At 42.9% G+C, this 16,008-nt stretch overlaps 1 protein-coding gene across 1 annotated transcript in view; it reads right to left on the bottom strand.

Moving 5' to 3' along the window:
• Positions 1-16,008, bottom strand: part of piwil1 (piwi-like RNA-mediated gene silencing 1) — a 76,092-nt gene that overhangs the window by 44,985 nt on the left and 15,099 nt on the right. Inside the window, exons 5-8 of the mRNA XM_068054583.1 lie at positions 15,650-15,864; positions 3,950-4,071; positions 3,280-3,360; positions 2,581-2,778 (exon numbers count right to left, since the gene is read on the bottom strand). Coding sequence (XP_067910684.1) covers positions 2,581-2,778; positions 3,280-3,360; positions 3,950-4,071; positions 15,650-15,864 — 616 coding nt within the window. The remainder of the gene's footprint in view (positions 1-2,580; positions 2,779-3,279; positions 3,361-3,949; positions 4,072-15,649; positions 15,865-16,008) is intronic.

Below are 16,008 nucleotides of genomic sequence, written 5' to 3'. Positions count from 1 at the left end.
TGGACTTTCAGGGCTACAGGGTTTGAGCTGACGAGTGGGACTGACTGCATAGCTCCGTGGAGAGCAGACATGGACTCGATGGGCCAAATGGCCTCCTTCCATGCCATAAGCAACTAAGTACAGCAGGAATACCTCTGCTGAATTTGGAAACACTTTAACAAAGGTACAAAGCATGCCTACAGGACAATGAGGTTTTTCTTAGACTAGCACACAAATCAATGTTGCTCTAAAGGCTATTGGAAATTAACTTTCAACCATTTTTCCTTTAGGTCAACTTTTAAAAAATAATTTTCATCTGTATGTTCCTCACCACACGAAAGCTGATTCTATTTCCCAGAAAACAACAGCAGTGGATCAACAGATTTCACCAACACAGTTGTCACTAGTTGATCATACTAAACAGCTTCTTTAAGGCTTTGCTAGAAAAAAATCACAGAATTGTTACAGCACAGGAGGCCGCCATTCAGCCCATCGTATCTGCACCAACTCTGCGAGCGAGCAATTCACTTAGTACCATCCCCCAACCTTCTCCCCATAACCCTACACATTCTTCCTTTTCAGTAACTATCTAAATTTCCTTTTGAACGCCTCAATTGAACCTGCCTCCACCGGACTCTCTGACAATCAATTCCAGCTCCTAACCACTCACTGTGTGAAAAAGATTTTCCTCATGTCGCTTTTGCTTCTTTCACCAATTAACTTAAATCAGTGCCCTCATTCCTGATTTCTTCAAGTGGGAACAGTCTCTCCCTATCTACTTTGTCCAGACCCCTCATGATTTTGAATACTTTTATCAAATTCCTTTCAGCCTTCTTTTCTCTAAGGAAAACACTCTCAACTTCGCCAACCTATCTTCATAAATGAAGTTCCTCATCCCTGGAACCATTCTCGTGAATCTTTTCTGCACCTCTCTCCAATGCCTTCACATTTTTCCATAAATGCTGCACCCAGAACTGGACGCAATACACCAACTGAGGCCAAACTAGTGTCTCATACAAGTTCAACACTACCACCTTGCTCTTGTACTCTATGCCCCTATTAATAAAGCCGAGGATACTGTACACTTTATTAATTGCTCTCTCAACCTGTCCTGCCACCTTCAATGACCTATACACATATACCCACAGGTCCCTCTGTTCCTGCACTCCCTTTACAGTTGTACCCTTTATTTTATATTGTCAGTCCATGTTCTTCCTACCAAAATGAATCACTTCACATTACTTTGCATTTAACTTCATCTGCCATTCCACCAACTTGTCTATGCCCCTTTGAAGTTCTATACCAGGGTTGTCCAACATATGGCCTGCAGGCCAAGATCCAGCCCACCAAAAGTTTCCATCCGGCCTGTGGATGCAAACTGTACCCGGGGACATTCCTCCTCGACGCCAGGGCTCCGTGACTATAGATGGGAAATTTCCCTTTGACGTCTTCTTGCAGAGCTGTCTTGTTAAAAATCACCCTGCTGTCAGTTTCACAGTGACAGCTGCTGTAGCAGGAACGCACTTCCCAACTCTGGAAAACTCAGGGTTTTCTGACTTTTTTTTGAAGCCCGCAGGAAAACCCCGAATCTGTCCGATGTTGGCAAGCGCATTCCTGCCTCAGCAGCAGAGCTGTGAAACTCAGCGCAATGTTTTGAAACAAACTGACCGAGCAAAAGCTGCTCAGCTGAGTGCTCCCGCTCAGTGCAACTGGGAGGGGTGGCAAGGGGACCAAGAGGAGGTTGTTTGGGGGGGGAAAGAGTAACACACAGGGACGAACATAGGGCAGGAGGAAAAAAAAGAGGGAGTGATCAAGATCTCTCCTGACAACTGGATATCTACCCACAATATTCTGCATTGCTACATCAAGTGTACAGGCAGACATTGACTACTTATGCAAGCAAAGCAATGTCAGGTATTTCATAAATCAGTTTTCAATATAATGAGAAATAAGTCAATAAATCAGTCTTCTCATTTAAAGCTTCTTCACAATAATGCACATTTGTTGTTTTTGTAAGAAAGATACATTTTTAATGCCTTTATCTTTCGAAATTTGCTCACAGGTCCCCCTGGGCCGAGCAAAAATCGTAATGTGGCCCTCTGCCCAAAAAGGTTGGGCAACCGTTTGACACTATCCTCTTCAGTTCACAATTCTTCCATGTTTTGGATCATCTGCAAATTTTGAAATTGTGCCCTGTACACCAAGGTCTAAGTCATTAATATACATCAGAAAAAGCAAGAATCCCAAACACTGACCCGTGGGAAATGCCACTACAAACCCTCCTCCAGCCCGAAAAACATCCATTAACTCTCCGTTTCCAGTCACTTAACCAATTTTGTATCCATGTTGCTGCTGTCCCTTGTATTCCATGAGCTATAGCTTTGCTCACAAGCCTATTGCGTGGCACTATCAAATTTTCAAAGTTAACTGCGCAAATATATATTACACACTCACCTATAAATAACCATATATTCTTTTACAAAATGTTACTTTGGCTCAGCCTCCAATCACTCCAAAATTGCTAGTCACAGAAGGAACAATTAATCCGATATCCCCTCCAAGCTCAGTTAAACAACCCACATGAGATCAGTCACATCTTACCTGGTAAGAACTATTACTCCAACCAGTTCCTTGGAGCAGGCCTCCTGAAACCTGTGTTCACCAAACTGCTCATACAACTGATACATGACATCAAGTACAGTTTCGCTACGTAGAATCTTGTGACTGACATCTGCACATAACATAACACTGTTCTCGTACTGCAGAATTGAAGTGGTGTACCCTGGCCAAACCATGATCCTGTCAAGGGGGGAGAAAGTATCACAATGTTCACATCTTCCATTACTTTACATTTTCCTACAGTTTAAGCCTACTTAACCTAGTTTGCTTTCAGTTAATTGCAATCTATTTTTGAATATATTAAAAACCTTACATCTGCATACTGTTCTCAGCAACTTTTCCAGTTATAAATTCCTATGCCCACTTCTGTAGCAACAATTGCCTAGGTTACTTTTTGTGCTGTAATTCTACCCTGCTGCCGTGTAGCCACTGGCGGGAAGGTATAATTATAGTTTGACAAGCCACCATTATAATATATGGACTCAGAAGTGGAAATAAAATAAGGACAAAATAAACAGTATTTTAGAATTATTGAATTATGTCTGCACACCCTAGTCCAATTATCCTCTGACTTCTAACCCTGTTACACCTGAAGACTACACTTAAACTCGACTTGGAACAAGGAATATTCATTAGTACAATCAAATAGAGCGCGAGCATTTGCAAGTAGTTGTCACATGCCTATGCTGTGGAATCATAATTGGATCGTGAGGGTTGTAGTAGTTTCGGCCAATTTGCTGCAAGGACATCATCTTTAAAAGTCTGTGAAAAAAAAACAATTTCTGTTAAGGAGTTACAAGGGATTTTAGAAATATGACAAGTCCAATTAAATCTATTTAACATAGATGTAAAAAAAATTCTAGTTAAAATGGCCAAACTGCAAGTTTCTAACCTATTCCAATTTCAGCTTTTTACTGAGGCAATTCATCCTTGGAAAGTTATTAGACAAGCTGCAAATTTAAATCTCAGAATTACAATTAAACATATTAAGATCAGCTTGGCACATTTGAAATTTTCTTTTTTAATCATCCAGGTGTCTGACAAGCAGTGAACCCATGCCACATGTCTCATAAGTAAGCTAGTGGGAAATCCATGTAGTAGGGGTTTGTTTTGCATAAATAAATTCATGCTCCTCACAAGGACATGCCTTTCAATCCTAAGCTTTTCAACAGCATGTGACATACTTGGCTCTCCAAGTTGTACTTGTCTGACTAGAACACAGTGGCACAGCTAGGCTCACTTCAAATTGAGTGTAATTATTAAACAGTATTAATTAACTCCTAGAATCAACAGGGTTATCTACTTTAGTCAAAAGGTGCCAGGGTCAATAGATACCTTTTCAATCACTTACCTTCTGAATACAATGTTATAAAACTGAAGGCATGTTGGAGAAGTCGGAGGCAATTCATTGGTCAAAGTAACCGTTACCTTCACATTCTGGCCATCCCGCATCTGGCTGAGTAGTTCAGTAACCTTGCAATTGAAGAAAAGTCATAAATCTTATTAACTTAAAAATCTGATACATTAAAATTCAAACATTTCCCACACATTTAACCCTGAGATCATCACTGTTTTTGACCCTTCAATAGTTTATTGAAAAAAATGCTGTGTCTAATGTCAACCTACTGATGTAGGACTGGACTGTAAATTGGGTACAGCTGGCGAATTTCATCTGTTCACCTAGGCTTAAATCCAGCTCATATGATTGAATGCAGGCCTTGGGACTCAGCAACATGCATTCACAGTCTCAATGCAGCTCCTAATAAGCAAGTTGAAAGTACTGAACTATCTGGAGCTGCAAAAAGTGACACTATTATTCCCGACCAGAATGGTGAGAGTCAAAGTCATTTACAGCATAGAAGGCAGCCATTCAGCCCATCAAGTCCATGCGGGTTCTCAACGGAACAATGCAGTCAGTCCCACTCCCCCGTTGCATCCCCAAAGCCTGCAAGTTTATCTCCCATCATTGCCCATCCAATTTCCTTTTGAAATCATTGATTGTTTCCACTTCCTCGTGGGCAGCAAGTTCCTAGTCACTACCACTCGCTGTGCAAGAACGTTTTTCCTCACATTCCCCCTGCATCTCAAACATTCAATCTATGGCCCCTAATCCTTGTACCATTAGTTAATGCAAACAGTTTTACCTTGTCTAAGCCTGTCATAATCTATCAAATCTCCCCATAATCTCCTTTGCTCCAGGAAGAACCACCCGAGCTTTTCCAAGCTAACCTTGTAACTAAAATCCCCCGTCGCTGGAACCATTCTGATAAATTATCTTTGCACTCTCTCAAGGACCTTCACATCATTCCTAAAGTTTGGATGCTCTCTAGTTGGGGCCTAATCAGAGCTTTATAAAGGTTCGGCAGAACTTCCCTGCTTTTGTACTCTATGCCTCTATTTATGAAGCCTGTGTAGTTCTGGGCGCCAGACTATAGGAAGGATGTGACTGCAGTGGAGGGGTTGCAGAGGAGATTCACCAGGATGTTGCCTGGACTGGAGCATTTCAGCTATGTTTTCCTTAGAGCAGAGAAGGCTCATTTGGGGGGTGGGGGGGGGGGGGGGGGGGGTGGTGGGGGATAAAAAAAAGAGAGGCGGGGGGGAGAGACATGATTGAGGTATACAGAATTATGAGGGGCATTGATAGGTTAGATAGGAAGAAACATCTTCCCTTGGCAGAGGGGTCAATAACCAGGAGGCATAGATTTAAGGTAAGGGGCAGGAGGTTTAGAAGTGATTTAAGGGAAAAAAAATTCACCCAGAGGGTGGTTGGAATCTGGAACGCACTGCCTGAAGGGGTGGTAGAGGCAGGAACCCTCAACATTCAACAAGTATTTAGATGAGCACTTGAAGCGCCATCGCATACAAGGCTACGGGCCAAGTGCTGGAAAATGGGATTAGAATAGTAAGGTACTTGACGGTTGGCATGGACACGATGGGCCTATTCCTGTGCTGTATAACTATGACTCTAAGATCCCATATTCTTTGCTAACCACACTCTCAATATGTCCTACCAACTTCAAAGATCGATGGACATGCAATCCCAGGTCCCTCCATCCCTGCAGAACTGTGCCATTAAGTCTACATTGCCTCACCCTATCCTTTTGGCCAAAATGCATCACTTCACACTTGTCTATATTAAATTTCATCTGCCACTTATCTACCCATTCTGCTAGCCTATGTCCTGTTACAATTAATTAGCATCACCCTTACTATTTGCCAGTCCAAGTTTGGCATCAGCAAATTTTGAAACTCTCTGTATTCCAAGATCCAAGTCATTTACATATAGCAAAAAAAAAAGTTGTGGTCCTAGCACTGACCCTTGCGGAACACCACTACCTGCCATCCTCCAGTATGAAAAACAACCATTTACCACAACTCATCATTTTCTGCCCTTAAGCCATTTTCTTATCTGCCTGTTGATTTTTTTTTTTTTTTTACACCCTGCTTATTGTTTCTAAAACCTTACCCACCACTGATGTTAAATAACTGGCTTGTATTTTCTAGGAATGTCCTTACACCCTTCCTTGAATAAGGGTCACATTTGCCACTCTCCAATCCACTGGCACCTTCCCCATATGTAGAAAAGATTGAAAGATTATGGCAAGCCCTTCCGCTATCTACATTCCCACTTCCTTTAGCAACCTGGAATGCAAGCATTTAGACTAGGTGACTTATCTACCCCAAACACAGCCAGCCATTCCAGTACCACCTCCCTTTCAGTTTTTACCTTATCCATTGTCTCTACTCTTTCTGCTTCTCCCGATGTTTTGTCAGATTCCTCTTCCTTAGTATACACCGAAACAAAGTACTCATTAAGCATTCTAGTCTTTCCCTGCGCCTCTATGCATATATTACCACCTTTGTCCCCAATAGGCCCACTCCACCTCTTACTGCCTCCTTAATGTTTACTTGCAGGTAGATTATTGTTGGGTTCCCTCTTATGCTGACTGTCTGTCATTATATTCCCTTATTCTCTCTTTGCTAGTCTTATTTTCCTCTTCACCTCCCCTCTCAACTTCATGTATTTGGCATGGTTCTCACGAATTCACCCGACATGCGTTATATACCCTCTTTTTAAAAAAAATTTAATCATAATCTCTATCCCCCATCATCCAAGGAGCCCTGTTTTTGGTTTCCCTACCCTTCACCCTTGTTGGACTGTACCTAGCCTGCACCTGAACCTAGCCTGCACCTGAACCATCGCTTCCTTAAAGATAAACCATTATTCCGTTCGTTTTTCCTATCAGTCTTTGATTCCATTTTATCCTGGCTACATCCCTTTTCATCACATTGAAATTAGCCTTCTTCCAATCTAGACAGTCATTCTACTTGATATTATTCTTTGCTTTTCTGCATTATGAGTCTAAACCTTACAGTAAATTGATCACTCTTACCCAAGTGCTTCCCCCACAGACACTTGGTCCACTTGACCCACCTCATTTCCCAGCACAAGATCCAATGCCTTTCGAGTTGGGCTGAAAACATACTGATCAAGGAAGTTCTCCTGAACACCAACCAGAAATTCCTCTCCCTCCTTTCCCTTTACTCTAATTACTCAAATATCTATTGGGATAATTTTAGAGTCCCCCAAAACTCTATAGTTTTTGCACATCTGATTTTCCTGCAGATTGGTTTCCTCTCAACATTGCTTTCATAGATCTCACCAAAGTCTTTGATCTCGTCAGCAGACGTGGTCTCTTCAGACTACGAGCAAAGATCGGATGTCCACCAAAGCTACTAAGTATCACCTCATTCCATGACAATATGAAAAGCACAATTCAGCATAGCGGCACCTCATCAGACCCCTTTCCTATCCTGAGTGGCGTGAAACAGGGCTGTGTTCTTGCACCTACACTGTTTGGGATCTTCTCCCTGCTGCTCTCACATGCATTCAAGTCTTCAGAAGAAGGAATTTTCCTCCACACAAGATCAGATGGCAGGTTGTTCAACCTTGCCTGTCTTAAAGTGAAGACCAAAACACGAAAAGTCCTCATCAGGTAACTCCTCTTTGCTGACTGCTGCATGAACATCCCACAAAAGAAGTGTGTCTGCAGAGACTCATCGACAGGATTGCGGCTGCCTGCAACGAATTTGGCCTAACCATCAGCCTCAAGAAAACGAACATCATGGGACAGGCATCAATATCGGTGATGACGCTCTGGAAGTGGTTCAAGAGTTCACCTACCTAGGTTCAACTATTACCAGTAACTTCTCTCTCAATGCATGGGAAAGGTTTCCACTGCTATGTCCAGACTGGCCAAGAGAGTGTGGGAAAATGGCGCACTGACACGGAACACAAAAGTCCGAGTGTATCAAGCCTGTGTCCTCAGTACTTTGCTCAATGGCAGCGAGGCCTGGACAACGTATGTCAGCCAAGAGCGACGTCTCAATTCATTCCATTTTCACTGCCTCCGGAGAATCCTTGGCATCAGGCAGCAGCACCGGATCTCCAAAGCAGAAGTCCTCGAGGCGACCAACATCCCCAAAACCCTGAGCCAGCGGTGCTTGAGATGGCTTGGCCACGTGAGCCGCATGAAAGTTGGCAGGATCCCCAAGGACGCATTGTGCAGCGGAGCTGGTCACTGGTATCAGACCCACTGGCTGTCCACGTCTCCACTTTAAAGACGTCTGCAAATGCGACATGAAGTCCTGTGACATTGACCACAAGTCGTGGGAGTCAGTTGCCAGTGATCGCCAGAGCTGGCGGACATCCATAAAGGTGGGGATAAAGATTGGCTAGTCGAAGAAACTTAGCAGTTGGCAGGAAAAAAGACAGAAGTGCAAGGAGAGAGCCAACTGTGCAACAGCCCCGACAACCAATTTTATCTGCAGCGCCTGTGGAAGAGTCTGTCACTCTAGAATTGGCCTTTATAGCCACTCCAGGCGCTGCTTCACAAACCATTGACCACCTGTAGGCGCTTACCCATTGTCTCTCGAGACAAGGAGGCCAAAGAACAGAATGTTTTTGCACATCTGATTTTCCTGCAGATTGGCTCTTCCATCTCTTGGTCACTATTTGGAGGCCTATAGAATACTCCTAGTATCATGATCCTACCCTACTTACTTCTCAACTTTAACCAAATGGATTCTGTCCTTGCCCTCTTTCCAACACTACGATGTTTGGATAATTCTAGTCGATCATGCCTAGAGACAACACCTCTGTTAATTGACTGACATTGATTTTGCAAAGCAATTCCTGACAACGCACTGGCCTGCTGACATCAGAATGCGCCAAGCTGCGCACATGCGCAGATACATCTTACCAGGACTTAGTGGTGCATGCGCGGGATGAGGTCATCGCATATCCACACCAGGTCCATCGGTCCACCTTTGCGCAAGCACGATGAAGCGTCATTAGGTATCCAGCCCCCCCACTCAGCTGGAGGAAGCGGTTGAACGGGAGACTTTGAGGCTGGAGCTCTACACCCTCAGCAACTTGCTCCAAGCCTCGAGACTTCCTCACCTCTGCCCCCCACCCCCCTGGCCTATTGTTGCTCACTTCATGCCACCCCGCTTCTCCACCACCCCCCCCACCTACTAGCTCTAGGCCTCGCTGCTTCTCTCCACTCGCTCCTACATCGCCCCATCACCCCTTGCAGCCCGTCTTGCTTCTTCGGGTGACGCCTGGTGACTGATGAAATGTGGGAGCGAGTGGCCGAGGGAAGCAGCACAGTCCAGATCTAGTGTCTGCCCACGGGGCAGGGGCAGCGTCCTACCGGAGAGCGGGGTGGTGCAAGCGCGGAACAAATCAGCTGGGAGGGGGGGGGCAGTGAGGTCTGGAGCAAGGGGGCAAAGCAGCCGGTGGTAGGTTTTGGCGGGGGTGGGGTGGAGGAGATGGCCAGTGGGATGGGAGCTAGTAGCTGCTTTCGGGTGAAATCAGTCTTGGTCAGTCATATAAACAAATCACATAACAAGCTGGCAGCACATTCTTTTTACTCTGCCCGATTTTGTTTTCCATCGATCGGGGTGCCAATTCACTTCCTTCCAATGCAAATTCAATCATAAAATTCCTTTTGTATTTAATAGGATTACTGGAATATTCAATGGATCTGAGGATTACAGTTAGTATCCTATAACCACATAGTAGCATATTACTGGGCTTCCATCCAACTTAATGTAAGGTTAGTTTGCCAGAACTATCTAGCCATAAGCATTTCCTATGATAAATTGAGCAGCGCCATCTTTAATCCTAGCAGCTACCTGAACATCGCAGACACTGACATTCCCGTTGAAGAGCCTGTATTTGCGCATGTGCAAGTACTGCACCACCTAGTGGTTGTGTTGTCAGCAAATACAATTGTTTACACCCCAAATTTGTACTATGTAACTATCCTCCACTCACTGCTTTTTGTTGGACAAATAATCTTGCTTTTTTTGGGAGACTTGCTGTACTTTCAGTCAGGAGGTCCATTTGCTTTAGTTCAGAGAGACTACTTAAGTATACACTGTTTGTTCAGTGAATAGACTGCTTGCCACAAATCCCACCCAGCCTTGAAATTATTGGCTGACATGCTGGTGTCAGTACTCACTTTGTTAAACAATCTGTTGATGGGTATTAACCCCATTGGCCCTCTCTGACAGCAGTTAATAGATTTGAACACTCATCTAAATATACTGTTCTCCTCTCCCAGTCTTCAAATCTGTCACATCTATAAGAGGATTCACCAGCCTCAGTTCCACTTTTGAACAAATATCACACCCAGTGAGAATCTCTCCATAGCTTGCTTTTTGTGTTTTCATTTAGCTTCTTTGAACACAGCCATTACATAAACAGCACATATGTTGATGGCCAAAGATTTTAAACAATACATGCTCGATATCAAGAGCGTCAACTGTGGCTCAGTTGGTATAGCACTCTTACCTCAGTCAGAAGATTGTGAGTTCAAGTCTCATTCCAAGACTCGAGCACAAAAAATAAATCAAAAAAGCGGACACTCCAAATGCAGTACAGCTGGAGGTGCCGTCTTTCAGATAAAATATTAAACGGAGGTCCCGTCTGCCTTAAGTGGATGTGAAAGATCCCATGGCACTATTTCAAAGAGCAGGGGAGTTATCTGGGGTGCCCTAGCCAATATTTATCCCCAAATCAACATCACAAACAGATTATCTGTTCGATATCACTTTTCTGTTTGTGGAGCTTGCTGTGCACAAATTGGCTGCAGTGTTTCCTACCTTACAACAGGGACTGCAATACAAAAGTACTTTGTTGGCTGTAAAGCACTTTGGGACATCTTGTGGTCGTTAAAGGTGCTATATAAATGCAAGTCATTCTTTATATTGGTGGCTCCAATGTGGGTGGCAGGGGGTTGAATGCAGTCCAGTATACTCCAGTAACCTATTCCTTCCCCTGCCATCTCCCACAGCCCATTCATTCTACTAGCTGTTTTGAAGGGTCCCAGGACACAACCACTCAGGCTCCAACCTCTCTTAAAACACTCTCCCATCTGACTCAAATAAAAACAAGAAATGCTGGAAATACTCAGCAGGTCTGGCAGCATCTGTGGAGAGAGAAGCAGAGTTAACGTTTCAGGTCAGTGATCCTTCTTCAGAACTCTCCCATCTGACTCAGCTGGTGTCACTGCTTCAATCAAAGTTATGATCTGGAATGCACTATCCACAAGGAAGATGATTCAATAGTAACTTGCAAAATGGAATTGGATATATACTTGAATAAGAAAAACTTGCAGGGCTAAAAAGTTTGACAAATTTATTAGAGTTCTTTGAGAATTTAACAAGCAGGGTGAATAAAGGAGAACCAAAAGATGTTGTGTATTTAGATTTCCAAAAGGCATTTGATAAGGTGCCACATAAAAGGTTACTACACAAATCATGGTGTTGGGGGTAATATATTAGCATGGATCAAGGATTGGTTAACTAACAGGAAACACAAAGTAAGGATAACCGGGACACTTCCAGGTTGGCAAACTAACTGGAGGAATGTCACAGGGATCAGGGCTGTGACTTAACTGTTTACAATCTATGTCAATGACTCAGATGAAGGGACAGAGTGTATTCTAGCCACATTTGCAGACAATATGATAGGTAGGAAAGCAAGCTGTGAGGAGGACATAAAGGTTAAGTAAATAGACAAAAATGTAGTAAATGGAGTATAATTAGAAAATGCAAGGTTGTCCACTTTCATAGGAAGTACAGAAAAGCAGATTATTTACATGGAGAGACTCTGCAGAATGCTGCGGTACACAGAGATCTGGGCGTCCTTGTACATGAATCACTAAAAGTTAGCATGCAGGTATAGCAAGTAATTAGGAAGGCAAATGGAACGTTGGCATTTACTGCAAGGGGGTGAAATATAAAAGTGGGGAAGTCTTGCTACAACTGTACAGAGCATTGGTGAGACTGCACCTAGAGTACAGCATACAGTTTTGGTCTCCTTACTTGAGGGATATACTTGCATTGGAAGCAATTCACACAAGGTTCACTTGGCTGATTCCTGGGTTGAAGGGGTTGTCTTATGAGGAAATATTGAGCAGGTTGGACCTTTCCTCATTGGAGTTTAGAAGAATGAGGGGTGATCTTATTGCAACTCAAGATTCTGAGGGGGCTTGACCGGTTAGATGCTGAGATGAAAGCAAAATACTGCGGATGCTGGAAATCTGAAATAAAAACAAGAAATGCTGGAACCACTCAGCAGGTCTGGCAGCATCTGTGGAAAGAGAAACAGTGTTAACATTTCGGGTCAGTGACCCTTCTTCTGAACTGACAAATATTAAAAATGTCAAAGGTTATAAGCAAGTGAGCCGGGGGTGGGGCAAGAGATAACAAAGGAGATGTAGACTGGACAAGGCCACATAGTGGCCGCATAGTGGTCTTGTCCAATCTACACCTTCTCCTTTGTTATCTCTTGCCCCACCCGCCGGCTCACTTGCTTATAACCTTTGACATTTTTAATATTTGTCAGTTCAGAAGGGTCACTGACCCGAAACGTTAACTCTGCTTCTCTTTCCACAGATGCTGCCAGACCCGAGTGGTTCCAGCATTTCTTGTTTTTAGATGCTGAGATGTTTCCCCTCATGAGGGAATCTAGAAGCAGGGGACAGTTTCAGAATAAGCGGTCTCCCTTTTAAGATGGAGATTAGGAGGAATTTCTTCAGAGGATTATTATTCTTTGGAATTCTCCTCCCCAGAAAGCAGTGGAAACTGGGTCACTGAATTTATTCAAGGCTGAGCGAAGACAGATTTTTGATCTACCAGGGAGTCGAGGGTTAGGAGGGAAGTAGAGTTAAGGCCACAATCAGATCAGCCATGATCGTACTGAATGGCAGAGCAGGCTCGAGAGGGGCTGAATGGCATACTTTTTTTTGTTCTTACACAATGGTAAGTGGGTCTAATTGGATAGCTCTTCTAAAGAGTTGGGACAGGCATAATGGGCCAAATTCCTTTCTTCTGCACTGTAAGATTCTATGAAAGCAGGTAAACTTCAACTCTCATTATTAAAATGGAGGGAAACCAGCTCAGCAAGAGGTCACAAAATTCATTCAAAATGTGGGGTTGGCAACACAGTTGAGTCCTTTATATTACAATTAACAGCAGAAGTGTGAATCTGACTAAGGAAAAGGTTCACTGCATTCTGTTGTCTTCATTCCACCAAAACCCAGCTCCTTTTTTTGCTAAGACAAAATAAATTATACTTCCAATAAGCAAGACCGATAAAATACGTTCTGATTTCAATGTTATGAGAGACCTGTCTGTACATACAAGATTAACACGAGAACAGCAATTGTGGCGTTTCACGGACTACATCCAAAAGTATGTTCTTGAACAAAATGAAAGTTGGAAAAATCCTTGGTTTTCAGAAGTATGAAAACCCAAATTTTGTAATGGAGCTTAGTGTAATTAAGAAAAACTGAAGCAAATCCTATCAGTAGATTACAGTAAAATTTTAATTCAGTTCCTTGTTTGGTCTTTTCTGCTTCAGTATTCATTGTTTAGGTTAGTAGATGAACTCTCGCTTTAGTTGAAAGTTTAGTGCACGCCGACCAAATTTTCCTCAGCCTCGAGTTTGGTCCAAGTCAGCACTGAGACTGGAATCTGAGCCAGCTTGCACTGCTTACACTAAGAATGTGTAATATAATTTGAATTCTTGATTTTAGAGTAAGTCTGAAGCTTGGATACTGTTAAAGAGTAAAAAAATTAGCTTGTTTAATTTATTCAATTTACACGATTACATAGAACAGCCCACAGTGTAGGGGGTAACATGGATAGAGGATTGGTTAGCCAACAGGAAGCAGACAGTAGAGATAAATAGGGCATTTTTGGGTTGGAAAGCTGTAACTAGTCGAGTACCACAGAGATCAGTGCTGGGGCCTGGACTATATGCAATCTTTATAATTGACTTGGATGAAGGGACTTGTTGCTAAATTTGCTGATGGCACTGATCAGAGTAAATTGTGAGGGGATATAAGGAATTTGCAAAGGGATATAGATAGCTTAGGTGAGTGGGCAAAAATTTGACAGATGGGAGTATAATTTGGAAAGTGTGAACTTTGGCAGGAAGAATAGAAAAGCACTATATTATTTAAATGAAGAGAGATTGCAGAACTCTGCTGTACAGAGGGATCTGGGGGTCCTGGTACATGAACCACAAAAAGTTAGTATGGAGGTACAGCAAGTGATTAGGGTGGCAAATGGAATATTGGTGTTTATTGCAAGGGGAATGGAATATAAAAGGAAGGAAGTTTTGTTACAGAGAGTTGGTGAAACCATATATGGAGTACTGTGGACAGTTTTGGTCTCCTTACTTAAAAGATATAATTGCACGAGAAGCAGTTCAGAGAAGCTTCACTCGACTGATTCCTGGGATGAAGGGGGTTATCTTATAAGGAAAGTTTCAGCCTGTATCCACTGGAGTTTAGAAAAATGAGAGGTGATCTTATGAAACATAAGATCGTGAAAGGAATAAAAACAAAGTGCTGGAAATACTCAGCAGGTCTGGCAGCATCTGTGGAGAGAGCAGAGTTAACCTTACAGGTCTGTGACCTTTCATCAGAACTGGCAAAGGTTAGAAACCTAACAGTTTTTAAGCAAGTGAAGCAGGAGTTTGGGGGGGGGGAAACGGAAGAGATCAGAATGCTTCTGATGAAAGGTCACAGACCTGAAACGTTAGCTCTGCTTCTTTCTCCAGATGCTGTCAGACCTGCTGAACATTTCCAGCACTTTGTTTTATTAATGAACTCAATGTTCAATTCACAAGGCTGTAGAATGCCTAATCAGAAAATGAGGTGTTCCTCGAGTTTGTGTCGATGTTCACTGGAACATTGCAGCAGGCCAAGGACAGAAATGTGGGCATGAGAGCAGGGGGTGCGTTAAAATGACAAGCAACCAGAAGTGCAAGGTTATGCTTGCGGACTGAATGGAGGTGTTCTGCAAAGCGGTTATCCAATCTGCGTTTGGTCTCCCCAGCGTGGAGGCGACTGCATTGTGAGCAGCGAATACAGTATACTAAATTGAAAGTATAAGTAAATTGCTGCTTCGCCCGAAAGGAGTCTTGGATGGTGAGAGGGGTGGTAAAAAGGGCAGATATTATGCCTCCTGCGATTGCATGGGAAGGTGCCATGGGAACGTTAACTCTGCTTCTCTCTCCACAGATGCTGCCAGACCTAAGTATTTCCAGAATTTTCTGTTTTTATTTCAGATTTCCAGCATCCACAGTATTAAGATCTTGAGGGGACTTGACAGGGTGGATGCTAAAAGGACATGTCCCCTTATGAAAATCGAACCTGGGGACAGTTGAAAAATAAGACCATTTAAGACCGAGATGAAGGGAAATTTTTTGAGCGCCGTTAGTTTGTGGAATTCTCTTTCCCACAAAGCAGTGGAGGCAGGGTCATTGAACATTTTTAAGCCTGAATTAGATAGATTCTTGATTGACAAGGGAGTCAAAGGGTATAGGGGGTAGACAGGAATGTAAAATTGAGGCCACAATCTGATCGGCAATGATCTTATCAAATAGCAAAGCAGGCTTAAGGGGCTAAATGACCTACTCCTGCACCTAATTCGTATGTTCGTATAAAGGACTTAACTTAGTGTTTACCTTCTTTTCCAGTTTTTTAGGCAGGAATAAGATAGAACCATCAAAAACACGGGTTGTACCAAGAATTTTGTCATGCATAAATAACAGTACAGTACGGAGACGTCTTGATTCCATTTGAGGGTTATAATCCACATGGTATTGATATAAAGCCCACTGAGGCCGTGAGTTTAGGCGAATATAGTTTGTTATCAGACGTATTAGACTTCCAGAAACACCTGAAAATATAAAAAATTAATATGATTTAATATACATGATTGGATCAGTGCTCACCTAAACGTTTGCACTTAGAGTATATGGATAGCGCTCATGTAAACATTACAACAGAAGGGGGTACAAATCAGGTATTTAGCAGTAGCTTA

Source organism: Heterodontus francisci, chromosome 23 (assembly GCF_036365525.1).
Source record: "Heterodontus francisci isolate sHetFra1 chromosome 23, sHetFra1.hap1, whole genome shotgun sequence".
Lineage (NCBI taxonomy): Eukaryota > Metazoa > Chordata > Chondrichthyes > Heterodontiformes > Heterodontidae > Heterodontus > Heterodontus francisci.
Note: the sequence above shows the minus strand (reverse complement) of the source record. Positions and strands in the feature narration are given on the sequence as shown.